Source organism: Nelumbo lutea, chromosome 5 (genome assembly GCF_056320005.1).
Source record: "Nelumbo lutea isolate HS-2025 chromosome 5, American lotus-T2T, whole genome shotgun sequence".
Classification (NCBI taxonomy): domain Eukaryota; kingdom Viridiplantae; phylum Streptophyta; class Magnoliopsida; order Proteales; family Nelumbonaceae; genus Nelumbo; species Nelumbo lutea.
In genome coordinates, this window is record NC_142688.1 from 28,161,678 (window position 1) to 28,182,627 (window position 20,950).

At 40.1% G+C, this 20,950-nt stretch overlaps 1 protein-coding gene across 2 annotated transcripts in view; it reads right to left on the reverse strand.

The window, feature by feature from the left end:
* Positions 1-370: 370 nt before the first annotated feature.
* The window catches only part of SUT4 (sucrose transporter 4), a 43,282-nt gene continuing 22,702 nt past the window's right edge, over positions 371-20,950 (reverse strand). For both annotated transcript variants that reach the window (XM_088946170.1, XM_088946171.1), the window contains exon 5: positions 371-936. In XM_088946170.1, coding sequence (XP_088802296.1) covers positions 778-936 — 159 coding nt within the window. In that variant the 3' untranslated portion in view covers positions 371-777. The remainder of the gene's footprint in view (positions 937-20,950) is intronic.

A 20,950-nucleotide genomic window follows, 5' to 3' on the forward strand; every position in this document is an offset into this window, starting at 1 on the left:
CCCTAACGTGTGGGAGGTAACTTGCTTCAGAAAGCATTCAATGATAGCCATTGCATTATAAAACTTTGGTTCCTTTGATGTGTATAAATGGGATTGTTCACTGTGTACCCTGTTCTTAATCCCTTACTCTGGCATTAAATATGCGCTCATCATTTGTCAGTACAAGGTGCAGGCAATGAGCATATATAAACCACTTCCTGTAAGTACTTTGAATAATCCCTTGGAACAGTCCTTACTGGAAAGAGCGTAACCCTCTCTCTCTCTCTCAAGGGTAAACTGGCACAAAACCTTGGTTCTCAATTTGCAAATTAGAGAATCTTCCAAATGAGCAACAGCTCCGTCCTGGCTCAATTAACCACATGGTGAAAACTGCTAGAAAAGAGTGACTGGTTTTGTTGATGACAATAATTATATACAAAATTTTCTTTAATAAATTACAAATTCCCAGTTTCCATGTAACATACTCCTGTGATAATGAATAGATCTATTGAAAAAAAAAAAAAAAACATTTTAATACCTCACAGGACCTAGGCTTCGGTGTGTGAGGTCAAAAGGAGCCCAATATGGCTACAGCTCTGCTGGAAAAAGCTGCAACTGCTACCCACAGACAAGGAGGGTGAGTTCCCACCACCAAAGAGACGATCCCTCAATCCACTTCCCAAGGATACCACCACCTGATCTCAAATGCCAGGCGCCATCACCTTAGCATCTTAATACTAGAGTAAGAACCGGTGTTCTCAATCGAATAACAAACCCAAGAAAAGGCATTTTAATACATTATACAAGGGGCCTAGGCTTCGGTGTATAAGTTCGAGATAGAGCCAATATGGCTACAAGTCCACTGGTAAAGGCTGCAACTGCTCCCACAGCAAAGGATGGTGAGTTCCCACCACCAAATAGTTGATCCCATGGTCCACTTCCCAAGGATACAAGTACCTGGTATCAAATTCCAAAATCATCATCTTAGCACCTTGAAATTAAAGGCAAAACCAACTTTCTTGATTGAACAAAACAGTAATAAAAGATAAACTTTGTTACCCAATAGGAAGAAAATAATAAAAAATTTCCATTATGAATGTCTCAGAACACGTTAGACAGGATTTGGTCATAGTTCTAGGGTAGCAAAGCCCTAGACTAGCCAAACATAGATCCAAATCAAAACTTTGGACTGACTATAAGAGTTCAATTCTTCTGTCGTAACTTGCTAAATACAGATTTTTAAGGCATTGATGACTAGTAATTGGTTGGGATCAAACTAATGATCGTTACAAACAAAAAAGATACATGTTTCGTGTGTTTTTGTACAAGCAACGGATATTGCAATAATATCATTAATAGCAAGACAAAAGACATACAAAAGAACAGGAAATAAAGGAGGAATTCCAATACACCTTCAAATATATCAACAGCACACAATTACAAGGATCCTCAGAACCCAAAACACCCCTGTAAAGCATGGATCAGACCTGTTACAGAGAGAAGAAAGGTAGAGATGACGAGGGAGAAAAGAGCTTTGAATGACAGGGAAATCTAATTGTGCGGGCTGGTGGCACCCACTTCTTTTAGTAAAAAATAGGGTGACATAAAACAAGAAAAAAAAGACACAAATACCCCCTCAGCCTACATGTAATAATATTTTAACACTCTCCCTCAAGTTGGATTATAGATGTTAATCAATCCCAATTTGTTACACAACTCATTATGGTGTAGGGCATTCACATTGGTAAGAAGGCTAATTGATCTTTAGAATTTACAGGAGTATATACTTCCCCCTTTTCAACCTTCTCCCTTATAAAATGCTTGTCCACTTAAATGTGCTTTGTCCTATCCTGTAGGACAGGGTTTGCAGCTATATTTATAGCTGCCTTGTTGTCACAATAAAGAGACATTGGACCATCAACACTAAATCCCAATTCTCCTAACAAACTCTTAATGCATAACACCTCAGCAACACAATAATCTGTAGCACGATACTCAACTTCAGCGTTAGATCTGGCCACCACAGATGGTTTCTTGCTCTTCCATGTCACCAAGTTACCCACAACGAAGGTATAATATCCCAAGGTATACCTACAGTCATTTGTGGAGCCGGCCTCATCAACATCAGTATATACTTCAACTCTCATGTGACTGCTTAGAGAAAAAGTACTTCCTAGATGTTTCTTCAAGTACCTAAGAACCCTTTCTTAACCCATGATATAAGTCCTTTTTAGGGTGTATATGTTAACTTAGAACACGTAAAGCATAGACAATATTGGGCCTGGTCATGGACAAGTACAACCACCTTCCATCCAACCTTTGGTCATCCATCATCCATGCCTTATCCCAAGTATATGGAGTTGGCTACATGAATCCTGTTTCGCCAATTTGTTCTATTTAAAGCCATATCCACTATTAAACTATTAGTGCTTAAATCATTTCTTACTACTACTCATGTCCTTTTTCGTCTACCCTGAGCTCTTCTATCCCCTTTAATGTGTAACAAATTAACTGACCTTTGGTACTGCTTAATATCTGAACCCCCTCCCCCCTCACTGTCTCCCAATTTATGGTTTTTCAATGGGAGTGTTAGCTGACCTAACTCCCAACTTGCCAGTCTTGTACCAGATCATTCACATCAAACTGAGAAGAGAATATTTTATTATATTTGCTTATAGATGAGATTAATACATCTAGATGACAGGACAGTCATTCCCAAAAACCGAATTACATTTACATAGAAGCCCAAAACAATTGCTGTCTCATAACTTTTCAGTCCTTACCCACTTGAATTCAACACTTATTTCCTTTGTGATACTTTCCACTACCCTAAAAGCATGTCTAAGCATCCATGAGGCATGTCTATTACAATTTTCCCAAGAGATAATTAGTTTTGAATCCCCTTCCACCTTGACTTGTTTATAGCCCAATTGTTTTGCTAATCAAAGACCTTGCAACGAAGCCATCAATTCAGCTTTCAAGGAGTTTTCCGCTCCAATTGGCCCTGAAAATAAAGCCATTATCCTACCTTGAGAGTTTCTAATGACACCTCCTATTATTGCCCTACCCAGATTTCCAAAGGAGCTTTCATCAAAGTTCAGTTTTAGTTTGTTGCCTTTTGGAGGCTTCCAATCAAACCTTATTTTGTTTTTTTCTCTAAAGGATTGTGCTATCATGGCCTAGGCGCTTAAAATGTCATTGACAAAGAACATCTGAAAGCTGTCCAATATTTTCTCAATATGCAAGCTTTATTTTGATGCTTTCTACTATCTCCTCCAGAGTTTTTTTTTTTATCAATAGCACAATTCATTAATTATCACAATAAATTACAAAGAAGAAGCCAAATTTCTTATCTTCCAACTACATCATTAGCCCCAAGAGAGAGAGAAAACAGAAAAAGAAGAAAATTAAATTACATCTGTGCCCAGAACATGACATCCCTATCCACCCCTTGTTTAGCTAACCCATCAGCAAAAGAATTAGCTGATTTTTTTACCCAACTGATTTTAACTTCCATTTCTCGAATCAGCCATCTGAATTTCCTCTTCAAATTACTATAACTCCATAAACCACTATCTTCTTTGTTCAGCCACCCAACCACCACCTCCGAGTCCCCTTCAATTATGAGTTTTCTGATATTCATCTCCCTAGCTTTCTGGACACCTTCCATAACTGCATGAATCTCAGCTCTGAGAGAGTCACCCACTCCAATTGGGCCTGAGAACATGGCAGAAACAACCCCATTCTCATCCCTGAAGACACCCCCAATCCCTAATTGTTCAGGGTTCCCTTTGCTACTTCCATCAAAGTTTAGTTTTATGAAACCTGCAGGTGGGGGAGTCCAAGACACATGGGTACAGTTAGCAATCTCACCCCACTTCCTCAGCATGTCATCCACTATATATTTTGTGAATAGCTCTAGGGACTTCATCCACTGAATAAACCTTATGTGGATCAGGGCCCTCAGCTCTTCAGCACCTCGTTCTACATCAGAGAAGATTCTGGAGTTTCTTTGTTCCCATAAAGACAGCATACTGCTGCCCTCAGTCCTCTCCACATAGTCCTTCCCCTTTTCATACACCACCTGAAAAAAAGAGCAAATAGGCCTTGCAAATTTGATGGAGGAATCCAAGTACACCCAAAAAGAGAGAAAGCCCACTCTCAAATAGACTTTGCAAATTGGCAAGACACCAAAAGATGAAAACCGGTCTTCCCATTAGCTTTACAAAGAACACGCCAATGAGGGGACAAACAAGTATTGGGTTTTTTCTTTTGGAGCAGATCACTAGTGTTGATTCTTTCCAGAAAGGCTTCCCAACAGATGTAAATCAGTCCTCAAATATTAGGTGTAAATTTGAAGATTAGAAGAAAAAGAAGAAGAGAAGAGAGCAGCAGCACAAGAGAAGAAGATGGCGAAAAGAGAAGGAAGAAGAAGATTCGAATATCTTCCATTTCTCCTCTAATCCTTTTTTTTTATTAAGCATTAATGTTGGAGTAATGACAAGTATGCCCTTAGATGTGAATCAGTCCTTTAATATCAAGATTAAACTTAGTGATTAGCAGAATAAAACAGATCTGAATAACTGTACAAGAGAAGAAGACGGCGAAGAGAAGAGGTAAGAGAAGGAGTCGAATAATCATCCATTCTCCTCTAACCCTATTTTATTAAGATCTAAAAATTTGATGATGACAAGAATGCCCTTAAGTGGGCGGCCAGCTTGGCAGTTACATAAAGAAAATAAAACAAGAATAAATAACAGACCCATTAAGTGTGGCCCATCAACATAAAATAAAAGATATTACAAGAGAGGCTGCTAGGGCCCATTTGGCCCAACCTCTTTACACTCCCCCTCAAGCTAAGCATAGATGTCAATCATGCTCAGCTTGCTTATATAGTGTGTCAATTTCCCCCTTGGAACTCCCTTGGTCAAGATATCAGTCAGTTGCTCTTCTGATGTGATGAATGGTAAACAAACTTCTCCTGAAGAGACTCTTTCCCTTATGAAATGCCTATCAACCTCAATGTGCTTAGTTCTGTCATGTTGAACAGGATTATGTGCAATGTTGATAGCAGCTTGGTTGTCACAATATAGCATCATTGATTTCTCATAGTCCACCCCCAATTCCTCTAGAAGGGATCGTAGCCATAGTAATTCTGACATGCCACGAGCCATTGCCTTGTATTCTGCTTCAGCTGAGGATCTAGCAACTACTGATTGTTTCTTACTCCTCAAAGACACAATATTCCCAACAACCATAGCATAATAACCAGAGGTGGACCTTTTGTCATCAATACATCCTGCCCAATCTGCATCAGTAAAGGCTTCCAACTTCATGTGACCATGCTTAGCAAATAGAACACCTTTCCCTGGAGTACCTTTCAAGTAGGATATAACCCTTTCTGCAGCAACAAGATGAGTATCTCTGGGACAATGCATAAACTGACTAATAACACTTACTGCATAGGAAATATCTGGCCGAGTCATGCAAAGGTATAACAACTTCCCAAGCAGTCTCTGAAACACTCCCTTATTAGACAAAGGTTCACCATCCGTGGCAGAAAGCTTATGATTAGGATCAATGGGAGTGGAGATAGGTTTAGCTCCAAGTTTACCAATTTCAGCAAGAAGATCAATGACATATTTGCACTGAGATATGAAGATACCATCCTTAGACCGAGCAACTTCAATGCCCAAGAAATATCGAAAATCTCCCAAGTCTTTGATTTCAAATTCAAAGTTGAGAAATCCTTTTAGTTTACTGGCCTCTTCAATGTCATTACCCTTGACCTCAATGTCATCAACATAAACAATCAAGAAGGTCACTAGAGAGTCATTTCTCTTCAAGAACAATGTATGATCAGATTGTGTTTGAATGTAGCCAAAGGAGACAAGAGCAGCCCGAAATCTCTCAAACCAAGCCCGAGGAGATTGTTTGAGACCATAAATAGATTTGTGTAGTTTACACACCTTGCCTTTCATTTATTTCCCATACACTCCCGGAGGTAGAGACATATAGACCTCTTCATGCAGGTCTTCATTCAAGAAGGCATTTTTAACGTCAAACTGGTGTAGGGGCTAGTCAAAAGTAGTTGCTAGAGAAAGTAAGACCCTGATTGAAGTCATCTTAGCCACAGGAGAAAATGTCTCAAGATAGTCAATGCCATACATTTGGGTGTAACCCTTAGCAACCAACCGAGCCTTGAACCTCTCAACAGAGCCATCAGAGTGATACTTAATGGTAAACATCCATTTATAACCCACTGGTTCCTTCCCTTCCGGCAAGTCCACAATATCCCGGGTATGGTTCTTATGCAATGCATCAAGTTCAGTCATTATAGCATCCCTCCATTCAGCTTGAGATAATGCTTCTGGTACAGACTTGGGTATCACATGGGAAAAAACAGATGCAAGAAAGTAGTAGGAAGGGGAGAGAAGGCTGCAAGATAAGTGTTTGGAGATACAGTGGGCTGTACACTTCCGCTTGCCCTTGCGAAGAGCAATAGGAAGGTCAAGGTCTGAGACAGTCAGAGATGGGTCAGTAGAGGGCTGACCTGTTTCCTCAGGAATGATGGGAGTGGCAAGATGCTCTTCTGAAGGAGTGGAAACAACCTGCACAATGTCTGAATCTCTGCCTTTGGTAACACCTTTGGAAAGCAGGAGCAGAAGGAGGAGGAGTAGGGATATCAGAGATAGGTCCAGTGGAAGAGGTGGACACCCCATAATCGGACTCACAAGGGATGGGAAGAGGAACAGCTAGAGACATTACAAAGGGCTCACCAGATTTCTCCCCCTCAGGAGGAATACTAAAAAAGGGAGTCAACTCGGCAAAGGTGACATCCCGAGATACAAAGCAGGTGCCACGAATTGGATCAAAACAGCAATAACCCTTCTGTGTGGAAGCATATCCCAGAAACACAATTATGAGCCTTAGGTTCAAACTTGTGCCTATGGTGACTATGAATATGCACATAGCAAGTACATCCAAACGCACGGAGAGGAAGAGAAAAGAGATCATCATCTGGGAAGAGATGGCTAAAGGGGGTTTTGAAGTTAAGGACCCGGGAGGGCATACGATTGATCAAAAAAGTAGTAGTAAGAACAGCATCTCCCAAAAATTTTATAGGAGCATGGGATACAAACAAGAGGGATCTGGCAACCTCAACCACATGCCTGTTCTTTCTTTCCGCCACCCCGTTTTGTTGTGGAGTGTAGGAACAAGAACTTTGATGAATAACCCCAAAAGTTTCAAGGTAAGTGGAGAGGGTTCTCTCAAAATACTCCTTAGCATTGTCAAAGCGGAATATTTTGATACGAGTATTAAACTGGGTGAGGATGAGTTCATGAAAATTTTTCACAATAGCTAGTACTTCATCCTTGGATTTCACGAGATAAATCCAAGTGTAACGCGAATAATCATCAATAAAAAGGATAAAGTACCTGCAACCCCCCATGGTTGGCATGTGATATGGCCCCCACACATCAAAGTGAACAATATGGAAATGAGAAAGTGATCTTTTATTGCTAATTGAAAAGGAATGTCTACAATGCTTTGCCAGCTCACATGATTCACAGTGAAGACTCGATAAAGACACTCCTTTAAACATATCTGGGAACAGATGACTCAAAGCAGAAAAAGACAAGTGACCAAACCGAAAATGACATAATAAAATTGTTAACAGACTCTGACACGACTGACTCTAAGGCAACTCCATGAGGTGGTCCCAAAGCTTGATCCGGTGTGTCCAGCAAGTATATTCTGTTCGCCTCATGGCCACTCCCAATCATCCTCTGAGATTGCAGGTCCAGAAAAACACAATGAGTGGGAAAGAAGGTTATGCTGCAATTCATGGACTTTGTTAAGCTACTAACAGATAAGAGGTTTGTGTTAAGCTTAGGGACATGAAGAACAGAAGATAAAAATAGGGTGTCAAAGGTCTTTATATCACCTTTACCAGAGATGGGGGCAAGAGACCCATCGGCAAGGGAAATTTTCTCTTTCCCAGAGAGAAGGTGATATGAGCAAAAAAGGTTAGATAGACTGGTCATATGGTCTGATGCACCGGAATCGATAATCCAAGGGATTTTATGATTACCTGAATTTGAAGCATGATTTGCAGAAGCACGAGTACCTGAGTGAGCAAAAGCTGATGAAGATGATGTACTATTGGAAGGGTGAGCTGAAGAAACTGTAGCTTCCAGGTGATTTAGGAGCCTCCCATACTTCTCAAAATCTAGCTTCATTGCAACCAACTGCTCAATAGTTAATTTCTCTTCACTCTCCTTATTTCCCCCTTCAGGTACTATAGCAGCATTAGCAGCCTTGGGTTTTCCCACCTGACTGCCCTTCTTAGGGTTATTATTGTTCTTAAATCTATCGGGGAGAAGTCCAGGATGAAGCTTCCAGCAGGTGTCCTTTGTATGCTGTGGTTTCTTGCAATATTCACACCTGCTCTCTTTTCTTAGTAGGGTCCTTTTGTTTCCGCATGTGCAAAATGTTCTGTAGGTGGACTCTGCAACTGAACATGCCGCCTACTCTCCTCACTACTTATCATAGCATATGCCTGTGAAAGAGAAACCTCATCCCTGGCCAAAATATTCTGTCTGATAATATCAAACTCAGGGTTGAGTCCAGTGAGAAACTCAAACACCCTATTTCTCTCCACCAGTTTTCTATACATTTCAGCATCCTTTTTACTCTCCCCTACCACTGTCTCCATAACATCAATTTCCTGCCATAGGGATTTTAGTATAGAGTAGTAGATTGCTACACTCTTCTCCCCCTGTCTCAGGTTTTTCACATCACTTTTCAATTTGTACGCTCTGGCTACATTCAATTTCTGTAAATAGGTCTCAGTTACATTGTCCCATATCTCCTTAGCTGAAGACATCCAGAGATAATGTTGGCTTATATGGGGTTTCATAGAGTTGATTAACCATCCTATAACAGTATAGTTCTCTTGCATCCATTTTTCAAATTCAGGGTTTGTCTCTTCGGGTTTCACCTTACTGCTTGTGAGATACCCAAATTTTCCTCTACTACAAATATAGATTTTTATAGACTGTGCCCAAGCAAGATAGTTCATCCCATCTAGCTTAATTGTGGCAACACCAGTCAAAACAGAATCTACTGAGGCAGGTCCAGAAACCGGCACCTGCTCGAACTCACTTCCGTATGTCTTCATTAATCAAACGGAAATCAAAGAACATAAATTTTGACTATGTAAACTTACTTGAAGTCAAACCAGAACTCGGGTGCTTGAAAAACTAGGGTTTTGCTCCGTCCAACAGATGGGAGGAAGAGAAAAGATATTGCCACACCTACCAGACTAACCCAAACTCTTCCAAACCTGAATCGCCCTCCTTTAGAAGTCACAAGACACCTTCCAAGCACAGAGTGCCACACCCGAGCTTCACCTTTCCTGGTAACCTCAAAAATCTCTAATCGGCTAGGGTTTCGGGCAGCAGCAAAACAACATCACTTCTTGGCAAAATCTAGCAAGAACTAAACTCTCCAAACCCTTCAACCAACTAGGCAAGGGATTCTCTATACTATAGAGAACCTATCTCTCCATACACTCCCTTGATTTTAGAGTGTACAAGAATGAAGAAAAGAAGGAAGAGGAACTAAACCCGCTTTGATACCAAGATGTGAATCAGTCCTTCAATATCAAGATTAAACTTAGTGATTAGCAGAATAAAACAGGTCTGAATAATTGTACAAGAGAAGAAGATGGCAAAGAGAAGAGGTAAGAGAAGGAGTCGAATAATCCTCCATTCTCCTCTAACCCTATTTTATTAAGATTTAAAAATTTGATGATGACAAAAATGCCCTTAAGTGGGCGACCATCAACATAAAATAACGGGCCCATTAAGTGTGGCCCATCAACATAAAATAAAAGACATTACAAGAGAGGCTGATAGGGCCCATTCAGCCCAGTCTCTTTACACCCTTAAGTGGGCGGCCAGCTAGGCAGTAACATAAAGAGATTAAACATAAGGAAATAACAGGCCCATTAGCCAACAAGAAAAGAAAAGATATTACAAGAGGAGATACTAGGACCCATTCGGCCCAGTCTCTTTACACTCCCCCTCAAATTGAGCATAGAGGTCAATCATGCCCAACTTGCTTATATAGTGTGTCATTTTCCCTCTTGGAACTCCCTTGGTCAAGATATCAGCCAATTGTTCGTCTAATGTGATGAATGGCAAACAAACTTCTCCTGAGGAAACTCTTTCCCTTATAAAATGTCTATCAACCCCAATGTGCTTAGTTCTGTCATGCTGAACAGAATTATGTGCAATGTTGATAGCTGCTTGGTTGTCACAGTAGAGCGCCATTGGCTTCTCGTAGTCAACCCCCAATTCTTCTAAAAGGGATCGTAGCCACAGTAATTTTGACACACCATGTGCCATTGCCCTGTATTCTGCTTCAGCCGAGGATCTAGCAACTACAGACTGTTTCTTACTCCTCCACGACACAATGTTCCCAGCGACCAAAGCACAATAACCTAAGGTGAATCTCCTATCATCAATACATCCTGCCCAATCAGCATCAGTGAAAGCTTCCAGCTTCATGTGTCTATGTTTGGCAAATAGAATACCTTTCCCTGGAGTACCTTTCAAGTAACACAGAACCCTTTCTGCAGCAACTAAATGAGTATCTCTGGGAGAATGCATAAATTGACTAATAACACTTACTGCATAGGAAATATCTGGCCGAGTCATGGAAAGATATAACAACTTGCCAAGCAGTCTCTGAAACACCCCCTTATCAGATAAAAGCTCACCATTTGTAGCAGAAAGCTTATGATTAGGATCAATAGGAGTGGAGATTAGTTTAGCTCCAAGTTTACCAGTCTCAGCAAGTAGGTCAAGGACATATTTACACTGAGAAATGAAGATACCATCCTTAGATCTAGCAACTTCAATGCCCAAAAAATACCAAAGATCTCCCAAATCCTTGATCTCAAATTCAGAGTTGAGAAATCTTTTTAGTTTACTAACCTCTTGAGTGTCATTACCCATGACTACAATATCATCAACATAAACTATCAAGGTTACCAGAGAACCATTTCTCTTCAAGAACAGGGTATGATCAGATTGAGTTTGTGTATAGCCAAAGGAGACAAGAGAAGCCCTAAACCTCTCAAACCAAGCCCGAGGAGACTATTTGAGACCATAAATAGATTTCTGCAGTTTACACACCTTGCATTGCATTTCCTTCCCATATACCCCTGGAGGTAGACATATAGACTTCTTCATGTAGGTTTCCATTCAAGAAAGCATTTTTAACATCAAACTAGTGTAGGGGCCAATCAAAAGTAGCGGTTAGAGATAACAAAACCCTGACTGAGGTCATCTTAGCTACAGGAGCAAATGTCTCAAGATAGTCAATACCATACATTTGAGTGTAGCCCTTAGCAACCAGCCTAGCCTTAAACCTCTCAATAGAGTCATCAGAGTGATATTTAATGGTAAACACCCATTTACAACCCACTGGTTCCTTCCCTTCAGACAAGTCAACAATATCCCAGGTATGGTTCTTATGCAAAGCATCCGGTTCAGCCATCATAGCATCCCTTCATTCAGGTTGAGATAAGGCTTCCGGTACGGACCTGGGTATCACATGGGAAGAAACAGAAGCAAGAAAAGAGTAGTAGGAAGGAGAGAGAAGGTTGTAAGACATGTGTTTGGAGATACAATGGATTGTACACTTCCGCTTGCCCTTGCGGAGAGCAATAGGAATGTCAAGGTCTGGGAAAGCTGTAGATGGGTCAGAAGAAGGCTGACCTGTTACCTCAATAATGATGGAAGAAACAAGAGGCTCTTCTGTAGGAGTGGAAACAACCTGCCCATGTCTGAATCTCTGCCAGTGGTACCACCTTTGGAGAACAGGAGGAGGAGGAATTATAGGAGAATGAGATGGAGTAGGAGGAGGAATAGGAATATCGGAGGTAGGTCTAGTGGGAGAAGTAGACACCTCATGATAGGACTCAAGAGGAATTGGAAGAGGAACAGTTGGAGACATAGCAAAGAGCTCTTCAGATTTCTCCCCCTCAGGAGAAATGCTAAAGAAAGGAGTCAACTCAGCAAAGGTGACATCCCGAGATACATAGCGGGTGCCACTAATTGGATCAAAACAGCAATATCCCTTCTGTGTGGAAGCATACCCTAGAAAAACATATTTACGAGCCTTAGGTTCAAACTTGTGCCTTTGATGACTGTGAATATGAACATAGCAAGTACACCCAAAAACATGGAGAGGAAGAGAAAAAATATTTTCATCCGGGAAGAGAAGGCTAAAGGGGGTTTCGAAGTTAAGGACCCGGGAGGGCATACGATTGATCAAAAAAGTAGTAGTAAGAAAAACATCTCCCAAAAATTTTATAGGAGCATGGGATACAAACAAGAGGGATCTGGCAACCTCAACCACATGCCTGTTCTTTCTTTCCGCCACCCTGTTTTGTTGTGGAGTGTAGGAACAAGAACTTTGATGAATAACCCCAAAAGTTTCAAGGTAGGTGGAGAGGGTTCTCTCAAAATACTCCTTAGCATTGTCAAAGCGGAATATTTTGATACGAGTATTAAACTGGGTGAGGATGAGTTCATGAAAATTTTTCACAATAGCTGGTACTTCATCCCTGGATTTCATGAGATAAATCCAAGTGTAACGCGAATAATCATCAATAAAAAGGATAAAGTACCTGTAACCCCCCATGGTTGGCATGTGATATGGTCCCCACACATCAAAGTGAACAATATGGAGATGAGAAAGTGATCTTTTATTGCCAATTGAATAGGAATGTCTACAATGCTTTGCCATCTCACATGATTCACAGTGAAGACTCGATAAAGACACTCGTTTAAACATATCTGGGAACAGATGACTCAAAACAGAAAAAGACAAGTGACCAAACCGAAAATGACATAATAAAATTATTAACAGACTCTGACACGACTGACTCTAAGGCAACTCCATGAGGTGGTCCCAAAGCTTGATCCGGTGTGTCCAGCAAGTATATTCTGTTCGCCTCATGGCCACTCCCAATCATCCTCTGAGACTGCAGGTCCTGAAAAACACAATGAGTGGGAAAGAAGGTTATGCTGCAATTCATGGACTTTGTTAAGCTACTAACGGACAAGAGGTTTGTGTTAAGCTTAGGGACATGAAGAATAGAAGATAAAAACAGGGTGTCAGAGGTCTTTATATCTCCTTTACCAGAGATGGGAGCAAGAGACCCATCAGCAAGGTATATTTTCTCTTTCCCAGAGAGAAGGTGGTATGAGCAGAAGAGATTAGACAGGCTGGTCATATGGTTTGATGCACCGGAATCAATAATCTAAGGGATTTTATGATTACCTGAAACTGAAGCATGATTTGCAGAAGCACGAATACTTGAGTGAGCAAATGCAGATGAAGATGATGCGTTGTTGTTGGAAGAGTGAAATGAAGAAACAGTAGCTTCCAAGTGATTTAGTAGCCTCCCATACTTTTCAAAATCTGCCTTCATTGCTGCCAACTGCTCAATGGTTGATTTTTCTTCACTCTCCTTATTTCCTCCTTCAGGTACTGTAGCAACATTAGCTGTCTTAGGCTTTCCTACCTGACTGCCCTTCTTAGAGTTGTTATTCTTAAACCTATCAAGAAGAAGCTCAGGATGAAGCTTCCAGCAAGTGTCCTTTGTATGCCTCGGTTTCTTGCAATATTCACATATCTTCTCCTTTTTCTCAGTGGAACCCTTTGGCTTTATTCCAGTATGTGCAAAGTGTTTTGTAGGTGGACCCTGCAACTGAACCTACTGCCTACTCTCCTCACTGCTTATCATAGCATATGCCTAGGAAAGAGTAACCTCATCTCTGGCCAGGATATTTTGCCTAATGATGTCAAACTCAGGGTTGAGTCCAGTGATAAATTCAAACACCCTATTTCTCTCCACCAACTTCCTATACATTTCAGCATCATTCTTACTCTCCCATACAACTGTCTCCATAACATCAATTTCTTGCCATAGGGATTTCAATATAGAGTAGTAGATTGCTACACTCTTCTCCCCTTGTCTTAGGTTCTTCACATCACTTTTCAACTTATAGACTCTGGCTCCATTCAACTTCTGTGAATAGGTCTCAGTAACACTGTCCCATATCTCCTTAGCCGAAGACATCCAGAGATAATGTTGACTTATATGTGGTTGCATAGAATTGACCAACCATCCTATGACAGTATAGTTCCCTTGCATCCATTTCACAAATTCAGGGTCTGTCTCTTTGGGTTTCACTTTACTACCTATGAGATACCCAACTTTTCCTCTACTATAGACATAAATTCTTATAGACTGTGCCCAGGCAAGATAATTTGTCACATCTAGCTTGATTGTGGTCACACCAGTCAAAACGGAATCTATCGAGCCAAGACCGGAAATCGACACTTGCTTGAACTCACTTCCGTATGGCTCCATTAATCAAATGAAAACCAAAGAACCAGAAATTTTGTCTATATAAACTTACTTGAAGTCAAACCAGAACCTAGATGCTTGAAAACTAGGGTTTTAGTCCGTCCAGTTGTTGGGGAGGAAGAGAGAAGATGCAACCGCTCCTACCAGAACTTCCGAATCTCTTCCAATCCTGAACCGCCCTCCTTTAGGAGTCACAAGACACCTTCCAAGCACAGAGCGCCACACCCAAAGCTTCACCTTTACCTGTACCTTCGAAAATCTCTAATCGGCTAGGGTTTTGGGCGGCAACAAAACAGCACCGCTTCTTGGCAATATCCAGCCAGATTTAAACTCACCAAACCCTCTACCAACTAGGCCAGAGATCCTCTGAACTATAGAGAATCTATCTCTCCATACACTCTTAATCTAAGGGTGTACGTGAAAAGAGGAAGAAAAAAAGGAAGAAATAGACCTGCTCTGATACCAAGATGTAATTCAGTCCTCAAATATTAGTGTAAATTTGAAGAATAGAAGAAAAAGAAGAAGAGAAGTAAGAGCAGTAGCACGAGAGAAGAAGATGGTGAAAAGAGAAGGAAGAAGAAGAAGATTCGAATATCTTTCCTTTCTCCTCTAATCCTTTTTTTTATTAAGCATTAATGTTGGAGTAAAGACAAGTATGCCCTTAAGTGGGCGGCCAGCTAGGCAGTAACATAAAGAGATTAAACAAAAGGAAATAACAGGCCCATTAGCCAACAAGAAAAGAAAATATATTACAAGAGGAGATACTAGGACCCACTCGGCCTAGTCTCTTTACACCAACAAAACTACCAACATTAAGGGGTATTGGCCTGCACTAAACCTCATTAATAGGGAAAGGAGGGGTTACAGGATTGGTGGGCTGGCTTAGCACTTTAAAGAAGGAGGCACAAGAGAAAGAACCAGTAAGGGTGGGGATCCAGATTCTAGAGTCATCCTTAGTAGGGTCCAAGAAAACATTATCAAGAAGGAGGAGACTCGAAATACTTTCTAGGTCTGAGTCTCTCATAGCCCTTCTCAGACACAAATTCCAACCAAACCCAGAAATGGAAGAGGAAGGGGTCAAGAAAGAGGAAACTGGCTCATTTTTAAAACCAGAAAGGGCATACAAGGAAGGAAACTGGTCCTTTAGAGGTACATTCCCCACCCAAGTTTGTTCCCATAATTTTATGAAGTTACCTTTCAAATCATACCTGATAAAAAGGGAAAAAGCTGGTAATAAGCCATGAATGGCTTTCCAAGGCGAGGCGCTTGTGGTACTATCTCCTCTAGAGTCCTTCCCTTTCCATCGAAGATTGTTCCATTCTCTTCCCAAACAAGTGCTGCCTTTGTAGATCTCCAAAGTATCCTCCCTCTTTTCTTTGGTTGCCTCAAGAAGCTAGGACTAAATATCAACCACATCTTAAGGGAGATCCCACCCACAACCAAAAAGAGAACAAAAATACTCCATATGCAATGCACAAAGGAATAGGAGATTAACAGGTAGGAGAGGGTCTTGACTCTAGCCCTACATAAAAAGGTACATGTAAGGAGGAAGGCAAGAATTAGGCCTTCTTCTCTATAGCATATCACAAGTATTAATCTTTCCAAGGAAAACTTCCCAACAAATAGCTTGAATTTTAGGCAGAAGGAGCTCACCCTTAATCTCTTTCATTGGGAAGTCCACCCCCAGGGATTAGGCAAAGAAGCCAAGAATTTATTTAACTTCATTATTTCTAACTCCTTGTTGCCAATGATGACTATGTTATCCACATACACAATTAACATTGCGATCTTGTCCTCTCGCTTCACAAACAATGTGTGATTTGATTGGCACTATCTAAACCAACCTATTGGACAACAATGTTGGACTTGTTAAACCAAGCTTCGGGAGACTACTTCAACCTATAGAAGGACCTCTTTAGTCTACGAACCTTCTATTCACTCCCCTCCACATGAAAACTTGGACGTTGAACCATGTACACCTCCTCCCTTAAATCTTCATTCAAGAACACATTTTTAACATCAAGTTGGTGTAATTCCCAATCAAGGTTGGCAGATAGGGATAAAAAAAAATTATTCAATTCATTTTTGCAACTAGGGAAAAAGTTTTAGTATAGTCCACTCCATAAACCTTAAAACCCTTTGCTATCAGCCTTGTCTTAGGGAAAAGTTTCAGTACAATCCACTCCATAAACCTTACCCTTTGCTACCAGCCTTGCCTTGTATCTCTCCACATAACCATTTTCCCTGTGCTTAATAGTTAACACCCACTTACACCCAACCGTCGCTTTTCTTTTAAGAAGATCAACTAACCAAGATATAAATTTTCAATATGATACGCCTCATAACGGGCATATCGTATCTTATCTTTTGAATGCTGATACACCTATTTTAAGGGGTTTAAGAAAAAAAATTATAATAAATAACATAAAATGGGGCCCTCTTTGAAAATAAAAAAAAAACAAAAATAAAATAAAATTCACATTGCTCAGAATTTTGATACACCCCTTCTAGCATATCGAGGTGTATTGATATTTTAAACTCCCATGTGTATTTTTATGTAAGGCTTGAATTTCCTCCCTCATAGAATCTATCCATTCAGGTGAAAGCAAGGCATCTACAACATTTTTAGAAATAGTGACATTAGAAATGGCCATAAGGAAAGCATGAAAAGAAGAAGACAAGTGACTACAAGAAGTGAAATGAGCTATTGGGGTTTTGTGGTAAATGAACAAACACATTTATAAATAGCAATAGGAATGTCAAGGTCATCATTGCAATAGGGTTATCACTAAAAACATCAATAAGAACAATATCAATAAGAGAGTCAACAAGAACAATGGTACCTTGTGGATTTACCTCCTAAGAGCATGTTGATGTTGGTTGCATAGTCCCTAGTCTTTCCACATCTTACACGCTTTGATGATCCCAGTGGTGACGAAAGTGATCATGGACAAACCCTTGGGTAGTTGTGGGTCAAGTAGGAAGAACAAGAGAAAGGGAGAGACATCAAAGTTTGAACATGCTTCTCCTCAAGTGTAGTATTCTCCCCGGAGGAGAGGTAAGAAAGAACGATTGATTCTCAAAAAAGATACATCCATGGAAACAAGATATTGTTAAGATTTAGAGTTAAAACACTTATATATCCCTTTTGTAAAGATAGATACCTAACAAACATATAGGACCAAACCCCAAGCTTACTGAGGAAAGAGTGATTGTGAACAAAGCAATGACAACTAAAAACACAAAGGGGAATAGAGAACAGAGGGGACTAAGGGAACAACACTTGATGTGGGGCTTGGTACTATAGGAGATAAGGCATTCCATTGATCAAGTAGACACCGGGGAGTGTATCATCCATCCAAAATTTCTTGGGAACATTCATGTGGATAAGTAAACTATGATCAACTTCGAGAAGATGACAATTCTTTCTTCCTACAACACTGTTTTGTTGTGGTGTATTCGAGCATGAGCTTCGATGAAGAAAACTACAAGATGCAAAGAACTTTTGGAGATCACCTTTTAGATAGTCCTTGGCATTACCTGATTAGAATATTTTGATCTCAACATGAAACTGTGTAAAAACCATATGGTGAAAATCTTGTATAATTTTTGGAATTTCCTCTTTGGACTAGAAAGGATAAATCCTTGTGTATTGAGAAAATGTCATCAATAAAGCTAATAAAATATTTGTAGCTCCCTTCAGTAACAAATGAAACAAGGCTCTAAACATTAGAGTGAACAATATGGAAAGAAGATGCTCTTTTATTATTCTATGAAAAATTGATTTTACAGTGCTTATTCAATTGACATGTTTGACACTGAAAAGACGATATACTAACCGATTTAAACAAATCTAGAAACAAAACTTCTTATGGCTCAAAAGATAAATGGCCAAGATGATGATACCAAATATAAACATCATCTTTATTATAAGGACGCACAAGGATAGAAGGTTACTGAACAGTTCAAGGAATTTGTAATACTACTAATGAATGGGAGATAAATAGGTAGATTAGGCACATGAAGACAGGTGATAAATCAATACCCGTAGGAAGAAAGATTGATCCTTGACCACAATGCTGGAAAATGAACCATCAGTTAGTCTTAACTTATCTCTCTTCCAAACAAGTTATAGGAGGAAAATAGGTTGGGCTCACCCATCATATGATTTGAGGCTTTTGAGTCAACGATCCAAGGAGTGTTTGTAGTAGGTGGATGCAATAATGGTAGTATCCTCCGATCAATGCAAAACCCAATGGTACTACTCAAGATGATCTTTAATGACAGAGAATTCCTTCATGGAAGACAGAAGCACTTCTTGGGATATAGAACTAGCCAAATATTCATGAGAAGCAACCGAAGTAATAGTGTTAGACTCAAACTCCAGAAAATCTATATCTGTTGAATTATAGTTCTTCTTCTCTAGTTTCTTCTATAATGGGAAATTCTTAGGTTTCACATATGTTCCAACATGTCTCCTTGGTATGCTGTGGTCTTTGGCAATGTGTACACCACAACTTGTCTTTATCAACTTCAACAGCCTTCTTATAACCATCTATCTTCTTACCTCTCCCATTATTTCCCTCTTTATCAACTTCAACAGCCTTCTTATAACCATCTATCTTCTTACCTCTCCCATTATTTCCCTTAACTACTATGGCAATCTACTCCTCCTGTACAGGGTTCATAGCTAACTTCCTACTTTCTTCTGACAAAATGAGAGAATACACCTTTATAGAGGGTAGATCCTTACAGCCCAAGATCTAAACCCGAATAGGTTCATATGAAACACTCTTTTGTTATCTACCAATGCCTTATAGGCTTATGCATCCTTGTCACTTTCCCAGTCAATCTACAAATAATGGTCTAGTTCCTTCCAAACTGCAGTAAGGTCAGAAAAACTCCTATCACCTTGTTTACACATAGTAGATTCAGTCAACAATTGATACCGACCATGGTTACTTTGTTCAGAATTGGTTGCATTGGCATGATCCTAGATCTCCTTAGCTGTGTCTACCCACATAAAATTTTTCCTCAGAGAAGCTTGAATTGTGGACAAAATCCAAGACATAACATAAACAAATAATTTTCTTGGGCCCACTTAGCATGAGCAGAACCCTTCTCCTTAGGTTCCACAATGTCTCCACCCATGTAGCCTACTTCCCTCTCCCCCCAACATGAAACTTTACCCCCTTGGACCACTCTAGATAGTTAGTGTCATTGAAAAGAGTAATAGAGATAGGGAAGTGAGTGCTGTCCACAACGGTACTAAACACTGGAGATAAAGATGTGGTGCTTGAACAGCTGAATCTTCTGTAGCCATGATAACACTCAATTAGCTTGCCAAAACCAACCCTTTTCTTTGCTGGAAAAACACCAAAGAAGCCTATACACTTCTGCTGAACAACCCAATCACCTTGCTGGCCAGAAACTTCAGTCAAGAATGGAGCACTTACTTGCTGTATAACAGGTTAACAAAGGAACCAACCCAGGAAAAGACAGTTACCACAACCAATCAGCTGTCTCCCTTGACGTAAAAGGCAGGTTTACACCTTACGGATCTGAGAAACACTCCCAGATTTAATCTCACAACCTTGAGGCTACAGAAAACATGTTTAGCAACTTAAAAATCATTCACAATTCACTTCTATTCACACACTGCAAACAGATGACCAAACATCACGTGGGATACACCCAAGAATAAACTTAGACCATATTATCCAAAAAAGAGCATTCAGAAGGACTTACCAGATCCTTATTCCTTCATCACTGATGCTTAGTCACCAAAAACTAAGCCTCACTTAGTGCTACAACCAAGGTGAAGAGAAGAGGAAAGGAAGAAAATTGTTTCAGACCAATTTGATCCTCCTTTTTTCTGTGACAGGTCCAAAAAGAAAATTTCAGGAAGAAAAGCTAGATGAAGTGTTGTCAATCACTTTTCCTGCTCTTATACCATGTAAAACATGGATCATACCTGTTACAGAGAGCCTAAAAAGCAGAGAAGAGGAGGGAGAAAAGAGGTTCGAATGATAGAGAAATCCAATCATGTTGGCCTGGTGCCAGGTACCCACTTCTTTTATTATAATATAGGGTGACATAAAACAAGAGAAAAAGACACAAATACCCCTGTGCCTACATGTATTAATATTTTAACCCTAAGCTATGAAATTTCCTTGGGTAAAACCTTTTCAAGCCAAAGCATCAGACATACTATTTGCAGCTCTTGGGATCCAGCTGTACAAGCAGTTCATGTGAGATGCGAAAGGTTTAGCTTCTATTACCAAAAATAAAAAATACCAAGGCACCTCCTCCCTTGACAATAATCCAGTAAATAACCACCAGTCACCCTCAAATATAAGATTTCCCCATCAAGAAAAAAAGGCCAGCTTTCAATGCAATGCCCACATGTGGTGGTCCTCAGTACCTAAGCAATGCATTCCAATTTTCCTTTTGTGCTACTATATATCATAAGAAGAAGTTGCCTAATGGAGTCAAGTAGGAAGCTTCCCTCTAATT